This window comes from Panulirus ornatus, chromosome 43 (assembly GCF_036320965.1).
Source record: "Panulirus ornatus isolate Po-2019 chromosome 43, ASM3632096v1, whole genome shotgun sequence".
Classification (NCBI taxonomy): Eukaryota; Metazoa; Arthropoda; class Malacostraca; order Decapoda; family Palinuridae; genus Panulirus; species Panulirus ornatus.
The window spans coordinates 32,799,517-32,810,327 of record NC_092266.1 but is presented as its reverse complement, the minus strand read 5'-3'; the positions used below and the strand labels follow the sequence as shown (position 1 = coordinate 32,810,327).

At 38.4% G+C, this 10,811-nt stretch overlaps 1 protein-coding gene across 4 annotated transcripts in view; it reads right to left on the bottom strand.

Moving 5' to 3' along the window:
* Nucleotides 1–1,580: 1,580 nt before the first annotated feature.
* LOC139762544 (uncharacterized) overlaps nucleotides 1,581–10,811 on the bottom strand; it is a 38,774-nt gene continuing 29,543 nt past the window's right edge. The window contains exons 5-7 of one of the 4 annotated variants that reach the window (XM_071687556.1): nucleotides 5,855–5,935; nucleotides 4,762–4,815; nucleotides 1,581–1,918 (exon numbers count right to left, since the gene is read on the bottom strand). In XM_071687556.1, coding sequence (XP_071543657.1) covers nucleotides 1,695–1,918; nucleotides 4,762–4,815; nucleotides 5,855–5,935 — 359 coding nt within the window. In that variant the 3' untranslated portion in view covers nucleotides 1,581–1,694. The remainder of the gene's footprint in view (nucleotides 1,919–4,761; nucleotides 4,816–5,854; nucleotides 5,936–10,811) is intronic. The other 3 variants (XM_071687558.1, XM_071687557.1, XM_071687559.1) reach the window with 3 other exon arrangements.

Genomic DNA, 10,811 nt, shown 5'->3' with positions numbered 1-10,811 from the left:
CAGGAGGGTGAAAGGAGGGCAAGGAATAGAGTGAATTGGAGCGATGTGGTATACCGGAGTTGACGTGCTGTCAGTGGATTGAATCAGGGCATGTGAAGCGTCTGGGGTAAACCATGGAAAGCTGTGTAGATATGTATATTTGCGTGTGTGGACGTATGTATATACATGTGTATGGGGGTGGGTTGGGCCATTTCTTTCGTCTGTTTCCTTGCACTACCTTGCAAACGCGGGAGACAGCGACAAAGCAAGAAAAAAAAAAAAAAAAAATTAAGACTAGCCAGCACAAAGAGAGTAAGGTATATATTTTGCACAGCCCTACAGAGTGAAAGAAGAAAGTGCACTAAATTGGATGAGGTGACAAAATCTAAGTATTTGGTAGTTATCTTGGGTAACTTTGGTGATATGAAATGAGATATAAGGGAGAGAAATGGGAGAAGAATGTGTGGAAGTCGAGAACATTATCTCAGAAAGCAAAAATGGTATGTTTGAAGGAATAGTGGTTCCAACAATGTTGTATGGTTGCGAGGTGTGGCTATGGATAGAGTTGTGCGCAGGAGGATGGATGTGCTGGAAATGAGATGTTTGAGGACAATGTGTGGTGTGAGGTGGTTTGATCGAGTAAGTAACGTAAGGGTAGAGAGATGTGTGGAAATAAAAAGAGCGTGGTTAAGAGAGCAGAAGAGGGTGTTTTGAAATGGTTTGGGCACATGGAGAGAATGAGTGAGGAAAGATTGACCAGAGGATATATGTGTCGGAGGTGGAGGGAACGAGGAGAAGTGGGAGACCAAATTGGAGGTGGAAGATGGAGTGAAAATGATTTTGTGTGATCGGGGCCTGAACATGCAGGAGGGTGAAAGGAGGGCAAGGAATAGAGTGAATTGGAGCGATGTGGTATACCGGAGTTGACGTGCTGTCAGTGGATTGAATCAGGGCATGTGAAGCGTCTGGGGTAAACCATGGAAAGCTGTGTAGATATGTATATTTGCGTGTGTGGACGTATGTATATACATGTGTATGGGGGTGGGTTGGGCCATTTCTTTCGTCTGTTTCCTTGCACTACCTTGCAAACGCGGGAGACAGCGACAAAGCAAGAAAAAAAAAAATATCAAATGTTTGAGCACCCTAAGATGGTAAGTCATGTCTTTAGATTGCTGGAATCCAGTGGCATATCTAGGGTATGGCAAGTAGGGCAGGTGCGCCACTTGAAGGGGGGCGCCAGTTGCATGATGGCACCCTGGATCCAGACAATGATTCGGATCTTAAAGATTTAGATTTCATGACCATGAAAACATATCTTTGGCATTTGGATTCACATTGATATCATTATTATTCAATAGCTATTGACAAAAACTGATATTTCCTTAATGGCATCCTGGGCCCAGACAATGATTCAGATCACTCCCAAAATCTAATCAACTGGTCCTTGTGTCATATCTGACTTTCCCTGAAAGTTTCATCAAAATTTGTTTTATTTCCATTAACAAGTGATGGATCAAGTGCAAATAAACATTCCATTTTTGTTTTAGGATAAATTTCAATGAACTGGGATCCTGAACTTTACAAGTTAGCATGAGGGTGAACACACCCAATCACAAAGGGTAGACCTGCCAACCTTCAATATTATTTTTTCAAAAAAACAGAAAAAAAAGGCAAATATGAAAAGGGTACTAACAGTCAATAATCACAACTTAAAATCACCAGTCACCAACCTGTACTGGCTGAGCTATATTAGGTTGCACAGCCTGTGATACAGGAGCAATGGGTGGCACCATAGGAGCTGGAACCAAGGGTGCTGATGCTATGGATGGTGCAACCATAGATACTGAGGCTACACACGTTGAAGCCATTGATGTTGGAGCTATAGATGATGGGGCTGCAGGCACTAGGGGTTGTGCTGGAACCATCTGAGGAGCCATTCCTGGGAATAGAACACCACTCGAGGTAAACAAAGAGAAGTATACATGATGGGAACATATCTTATGATGTACACACTTTGAATCCTAGAGTGATTTTGTTTTGCTAACACATACTCTTCCTACACTTTCTTCCACCTGCAACCAGGGCATATGATACATCCAGGAGAAACTACAGATAGGCCTGTGAAGTCTGGTTGTAAAAAGGGGGGTTGTGGTTTTAGTGCATCATACATGATAACTAGAGAAAGGACGCAAGCGAATTGGGCCAATTCTTCACATGTTCCTGATGCTACCTTGCTAACGCAGGAAACAGTAGAAAAGTATGAAAAAAAAAATTGGTACACCCACTACAATACAACACTTTATGACCTATGGACCCAACCACAGAACATGCCCAACTTCCTAAGCACTGCAAGAGCCTCATAAAGATAGAGGGAGACTCCTGGAGCACTCAATTATATGAAACAGCACTTGATGCCTCCCATCCAAACCACTCTATAACTAACCACTAACCCCCAAGCAGAAATAAAAAGCTTACCCCTGCCTCACATCAGTGACTACAACTCACAGATCCCTCAACCCCAACAAATATAAGCGACAAAACACACACTGAAATAATCCGACAGGCACAAAACAACCAACCTCCCAACTAGTTTTAAACTCCAATCCACCAGACATAGACCCTTTAGAAAACCACATTCCCAAGACAAACACTAGTTCCACTCTCCAACCTAAGCATTGGACATCACTCATCCCTACAATACTATAAACACCACATCAATATATCTCAAGACCCTTCATGCACATGATGCATCTACCATAAAGAAGACATCAAGTACTTACTATTCAATTGCCCTGAACTCTGCAAACAGACACACACACATGCACAACATCACAAAACATTCTCTCCTGTGATCCAGACAGGTGAAGTCCCTTCCATCTTTATGAAATTTCTCAAGCACTCAGGAAGCTGGCCACATACACTGTTCAGGACCACAGGTCATAAGTGTTGGGGTGGTGTGTGCATCTATGTGCAGAGCAACTGAGCAGTAACTGGTCCATGTCTTTGTTACCATGATTATCCCAGGACCTCTATCTATGAAAGAGAAAAGAGTCCTAATGTTACTCAGGACCTCTTTCCAGATGCTTATGTAGCCCTAGGCTTACAAATTCACATGATTTCTCAGTGCTAGGGCATAATGGTTTGGTTATCATCTCCCAACTGCTTCTGCAACCTAGTAACATTAACCCTAACCCTGGAACACTAGTGTATCTCTGCCCACAGTGCCAAATACCCATCAACAAGGAGCACTACTCCATCAAGTGCTCCAACTGCTTTCAGCAGTACCACCTCCAATGCACATAACTTCCATCGAGAGAAGACTACTCTGAGCACTGGATATGCAAAAATGAAAAAAACTACTCAACAGAAACCCCTATAGCACCCTGTGAAACCCTCACATTCCCATCATAAACATCCAACAAGCAACAGCACAAGGCAAACAATGAAGCTCTTCACAAGTAAATTCTACAACCCCATAGAACCCCAACCACAAACAAAACATCCCATAACTCACTGCCAATGGCATCAAAAACACATACACAGAAATACTCAAACAACTGCAATACATAACACCCACATACTGTAACCCTCAACCAAGAAATCATACTCACATCTAGATCCACCCTCTCATCATTTTACAATTACACAACCTCAGGACAAGAAAGACAAGAAGGACCCATAACACTCATCCACCAAGCTATGCCATTCCCAACACTACTGGGAGTACAAAAGAGTTCATAAACAATGACAACAACCTACCGACAAATGTAGTCTATGATAATAAACTATTTCATTCAATATCTTCTGCTTTAGCAGGGTAGCACTAGGATCATACACATCCAGACTCTAGTTGTCCCATATAATACACAAAAACCAAAGTCTACCACTCTTACTTAAGCCCCATAGACCAGCTCAGAGTTTACCTTGACTGATTCACTGACATCTCATCCTTTCCATATGTATGAACTATTCAGCATACCTTGGTCAGCTCTCTCAATTGTACTGTGCCTATCATTCCCTTCATGGTCAACCTACCTCACACCATAGATCACTCAGGCATTTTATTCCCAGCATGCCAAGCTATTTTGATCTGCATTCAAAGCCCAAAACTCATCCATACAGCACTGTCAGGACTACTTTACCTCCAAACATACCCATCTTTGCCCAAACAAACACTAAACCCTCCTTCCACACACTCTTTAATGCACCCAGGACCTTTACTCCTCTCCCACTCTATGACTCACTTCATTCCCCTGGGTTCAATCTGCTGCTATGTTCACTACCAAACCTTTGGGTCCTCACTATTCAGGATTGCACTCATATCCTGTCTCATCCCCCTGTTGCACCTCATTACCTCACTTTTATTCATATTTACTTGTAACTTTCTCCTTTACCAAACTCATGATTCTGGAGTTTCTCTCTGGAGTCTGCCATCAGAACTGCATCATCTGTAACCAGCAAAAGATTCACCCACATGCCTCCCACCCCTAGCATAACATATACTTTCCTATTTTTTCTTATTTTATTCTTCTCTCTTATGCTTCTTTCTTTTGTACTCTGACATCAATTTCCCATACACACCCTTCCATGATGAGCTGGAGTTGGCTAACCTAAAAAAAAGAATGATTCATGAGCATGGTAGACCTAGACATACTTCCATTTCTTGCAAGAGAGGATGAGTCACAGATAGGACCCAAAAGCCATCATCTGCAAAGATTTGAGCCTAAATCCAGTGTTATCTAAACGTTATTATATCATTATTCTACAGATTAAAAAACATACCTGATACCATGGGTTGCATAGGTCTCACTGTGGTACCTCCAGTCATAATACTTCCTGAAACATATTCATCACAATAAAACTATACCTACAAACCTCAAAGGCCTACAGACTTGCAAAATCTATGATCCATGAGTCTGCAACTGAGATTCATTGATATCCAATAAAAGCATACAATCACATTTGAATTCAAAGACATCCGTTAATCGATATTAATTAGTCTGTAACATGAGAGAAAATTATCTACTACAATTATATGCACCAATTACAGCATTATCCTCCCTCCCTCCAACAACAGGAAAAAGAATAAACAAAAAGTCTATGATGAAAGTAAGGAAAGGAGACTTGTGAAATCTATAATCCATGAGTCTGCAACTGAGATTCATTGATATCCGACAAAAGCATACAATAACACTTGAATTCAAAGACATCTGTTCACTAAGATTAATTGGTCTGTAATATCTGAGAGAAAATCATCTAGTGCAAATATATGAGCCAATTACAGTGTTATCCTCCCTCCCTCCAATAACAGTAAAAAGAAAAAACTAAAGTTCTGTGATGAAAAGTAAGGAAAGCAGGTCAAGCCTAACTCTGTATATTAGTTTAACTGAGACAGAGGGTAAGATCAGCAATCCTAACATAAGGTGCATGATGATTCTAGCCATCAATTCAGTTTACAGGTATCTAATGTGTAAAAAAAAAAAAAAATCTATCCAAATCTTAAGGGTTATAAGATTTTCTTTTACTTTTACTTACTAATTTGGTACCACAAAGAAAAATAAGAGATTTCCATACTTGACTTTAAAGAAAACTAGGATCTTAGTACCATTACATGAAAAAAAAAAGACAGAGCACCAAACTTATGAAGCCATAAGAAAGAAAACTACAGTACATGAAATTCATTCAACAAACATGTGCTATGAGAGATAAAAAACTACACACCTAAGAAACTACAGCATGTCTGGGGAAAATTTCAAATAAGTTGTCCATTAATGCAAACATGCAAATCCATTACCACTGTTAAATAATGATAAATGAACTAAAAAGGTAAATCATAGAGTACCTAGTATTGCAAGAGTTATGTCTGAAAACTTACCAGGAGGTGGAGCAGCAGGTGAAGTACCCACAGGGCTAACATAAGCACCTGCAGCTACAGCCACAGGATCATGAGCTGGAGCTGAAGCAACACAAGCTATTACAAGAAAGCAAAGGCATATCCCAAGCTTAATTAAGAGTACAACACTCTCTGAATAAGTATAAAGACTAGGCATTAATGTATTCCAAGCACCTGAGCCCCATATACTAAAATACAACTGTTGTATACATCAAGTAATGAAACAACACTGCAGATATATGGAAATATCCAGTACATATTAGGACTTTTGAAAACTTCAAAAAACCTATACTTTACTAGATTAGTTCATGAGAAAAAACATTTACACCCAAAGGGTGCTGCTTTTACAAAAAGTGTAACCAAGATGTGAGTTTATGACAAGATCCAAAATCCATAGGAAAATCCCCCAACTGCAGTATCAGAAGTTTTCAGAAACTGACTTCACCCCACTGTCACACTGAAAGTCACCTGCACCAAGACAGGTCATAGTGTTCAAGGAGATGCATATATCAAACCGATGGTACTACTTAATTTGGTGAACATCATAAAATGAAACCAATGCATAAAATGCATCACCAACGTCCAACTGTTTCTTGTGCACATTCTTACGGAGACCGAAATTCATATATGAATATCTTTAAAACCAAAGGAAGATGCACAAGGAATCTAAAATCATTCTGTTCCCAACATCTGGGCTTCAACATCTTTAATCATCCAAACTTTCATGAAAGAAGACCAGTCTGTAAATCTTTCTTAAACTTGGTCTTGAACTTTAAAAATTTTTACGGTACTTGAAATTTAATACACTGCATACTCTTATCCCATAATGTTGTCTAAAACGTTAATTTCCTTATCACACAATCCTCTCCAAAACAATATCTAGCTTCTGTCTCCTTCAAATATATGAAATGCTATTCATATAATTTACCTTCTTATTCATTATGTGTAGCATCTTTCTGATTTAAACTGGACTGCTCAAGTACATACATGCACCTTTTAGGAAAATAAATTTTCAAACCTGAGGCCCCTATCCCTTGTAGTGTAATCCTTTCAAGAGATACAGCAAGCAAAGTAATATATAATATTCCCTTTAGATTTGCACTTCATCTTCATAATTTTTTTCAAAGTTTGGCTTATTACATCTTTTTCAAAAGCATGAAAATACTGCATGGAGCTACAACATAACCTCTTTGTAACTATGTAACAAGGGGATACATTACTTATTACACAATCTTCTAACAGATTATGAAGTATTGCACATCAACATATGAAATCACTTTTTGGATTTGAATAATGTTTTTGTGGTAATATGTAATGCTTTACATTAAGATAACTCTTGGTATCTCCATATGAACCTAAAACCTAGATCAGTCACCACAAAAAATACTCTAAGGAGCTACAAAACCAAGGGAAATATATGCAAATCATACACATAAGCAAAAGTGATAATATGCATATCTGCATGTCATCCATATTCTTGACATAATCTTTTCATACTTTCTTCTTTTATACATGCTCACCTTTCCTATCTTAGAAAGATAGCATGAGGAATTATATCACTTTACAAAAGTGATATATAGGTGAGGAAGATTTCCAGCCCCTGCCCCTACCCCTTTTAGTAACCTTCTATGACATGCATGATATATGTGTGTACATGTTCATGATGGACTATACATGTAATCTTTCTTCATATTCCCTATCCTTATGCACACTTTACTAGAGAAGAATCGATACAACTGAATAATGATTTGACAAGCAACAGTATACATAAAACAAAAGCAAAGCAGTGCAAATACAGCCCCTCACATACCATGATCATAATATACACCCACAAACAATAGTAACATCAAACATAAAATTTCAACATTCATAAGTGAACTAGAAGCTCTGACTGAATAAAAAAACACTGGTCATATATTACACCTTGTAAATGGAGTAATTAATCATGAATAATCCATATATTCATGTTAACAATGAGGTAGTTAACCCATATGGGTACAAACATGAACCCACTCAGAGTGGAGCATGATCATACACAGTATCTACAATATCATTAATTATGATATGTCATGTGCCTGATATAAACAATAACAGAACCCTTCTTTACTATGTTTCATAATGTTGTACATGTCTTTTCATCCATATACAAAGTATCAAGGAAGAAAACATGCAAAGGCAAATGAAACTGATGATAAACAAAATTAACACGTCAACCCTCTATAAACTAGCCATCTATAACATGTTAAGAGGGGAAATGAGCCTCATCTGGCTGCTTTCTTGTTTACCTTTCCATCTAATAACATTATAACAGCCCCTTAACTGCACATTAATCTTTTCTGCAAAACCTACATGTGCAAAGAAAAAAGAATCTTGTGAAGCAGATAAATATGTACCTTCCCATGCCCAAGATACAACTTCCACTCTAAAGACAATGAACAGTTATTCCTCAACTGTACTCCACTCACCTAATAAGGACAAGCACACAATATCCCATAGAGGGGGGGGGCCTTGGGGCAGGAAGGTAAAGTAACGTACCTTGCCCTTCTACCCCAGAATCCCCAACTATGGAATTCCCACAAAACTCAGAAAACCAGCTTCTTCCACTGGACAGGATCAAAGCTCAAGAAGCGTGATGTCACTGTATGTAAAGGTATCTTTGTTTGGTGGTTGCAGGAAAACCGAAGAGTATATGTTCGGTGCCTTCATAGAGGAAGCTGCGTCTTGGGCATACATGGTCTTATGATATAAGATAGTGTAACTCATGTATAATTGGGTAGTGTAGTATGAGAAGAGTCAACATCCAGAGGAGTAGTTTATCAATGGGTTGGGGTAATCTATATTTTGTGCTTATCAAGTGATATAACTGGTATCAGTAAGTTTTGTCAATGTGATGTTTGCAAAGGGTGGGAATCTGTGAGTATAGGCTACTGAAGAATGAGATAGGGTTTAACTATTTTATTTCTGCATGGGGACCGGTGTTTGGTTAGGTAGTGGTCTAGATGGAAAGAACTGGGTGCAGAGCTTAATGGGTTGAGAATGTATGGGAAATACTGTTTATTTCAATTCAAAGGTGCATAATGTTGGTGGTTGGTAAGCAACCAGTGACTGTTTTGAATGCTCCATTTTATGATTTGCAGTACTGTTGGGGGCTGGTGTTTGGTTATGTAGTGGTCTGAATGGAAGAGGGCCATAACTGTTGCAAAGAACTAGGTGCAGAGCTTGATGGGATGGGAATGTATGGGTTATATTGTTTACTTCAATAAACAGCTGTTGATTGTTGGTGGTTGATAAGCAGCCAGTGACTGTTTTGAATGCTCCATTTTATGATTTGCTGTACAGTTCCGTTATAATTATTTCAAAATCAAAGAAATTACCATATGATGCTATTCTTTTTAAACACTTCAAGAAAACCTGCAATATCCTGTTATTCACATGCAATATCTTTTGGTGTGTAAAATACTCATCTCCTTAAGAAAATGTTTAAAAATTTCTTCACAAGAGAACTGATGTCAATAAATCTTTAGGAGATGTATCTACCATACCAGAGAAGCCCATATGAATCTGTATCACCCATCCTGCTTTAAGTTTTTGTCAAAACATGACCAATATGCATTATCAAAGTAAGTCTATAGTCAAAATTATATGTTTCAAAGAAATAATATATCACAGAAACTCATAATCATGTACCTAAAGTTAAGATTTATGGAAAAATCTTTCTTAAACAAACAAACAAAAAAAGTGGCTATTTGAAGAAATGTCTATTTCTAGTAATGGTGACCATCTTGGACAGCAGTCAGGGTTACCAAATACAATTCTAAAATGAGGCTTCCCAAGGTCCACCCCTGCCTACTATGGTTCATATTCACTGTGTAGTTTCAGAGAAGATTGTAATGTGAAAAGTTAATAAATGGACAACAACTGTTTTCATTGACAGTAATCATCATAGAAAGTAACGGGAATCACCAAACACAGTTTTGCAAAAGATCAACCCTGAGCTATCCCTGCTTTGACTGGTTCAAGCTGGCCTAGTATCTAATGGGAAAAAAAAGCAACTCTTTTAGGAACAGTGGCAATCTTAAATGTTGCGAGGGGACATTTGACACAATTTTGAAAAAAGAAACACTCAAGGACTATTCCTTCTAATTATGGTTCAAACTGGCCCAATAGTTTCAGATAAAAGGAGAGAAATGCAAAAAAATACTAGCCAGATGAAGACAATCTTTAGTATCAGTAGACATCTTGGATAGTGTTCGAGGTAACCACTTGGGTCTTAAAGGGAACCACCTAGGGACCACTCCTGCCAAGTTTGGTTCAAATTGGCACAACATTTGGCACAATGCATTTTCCTCATGATCTCATGATCTTGTATCCAACTACTAATTCTACAACCTTTAACAGTCTTTCCCTAAATTTTTAGAGAATGACTGTTACAGGTTGTCAAATTAGTAATTGAATATAAGGGTGAGATAATAAAGGGGGAAATGCACAATGGACAAATAAGATTGGAAATACCATGGAAGATAAGAAAAAAGTATATGGTGCATTTCTCACTAGAGGATAGAGAGTGATGGAATGGATGCATATGATATGATATTTAGCATGGAAGCAGAAGGCTGAGTTCAAGGACTGGGTGAAAGAAAGTACTGTTCCAATATGCAAAGGAAAAGGTGCTGAGGATGTATGAAGCAATCATATGGTATTAAGTCTGTTAAGTATACCAGGAAAAAGAGTATGTAAGAGTTTTGACTGAAAATTGATAAGTGATGGAAATGGATCAGATTTTTTGTGGTGAGAATGACTGAAAAAGTATCCAGTGAAAAGTAAAAGCTGTACTCAGCTTCCATGGATCTGGAAAAAGCACATGAGAGTTAAGTGGAATGCTTTACGGAACATGTTATGAATACAAGGGGTATGATATGGGGTCAATTGCTGGAAGGTG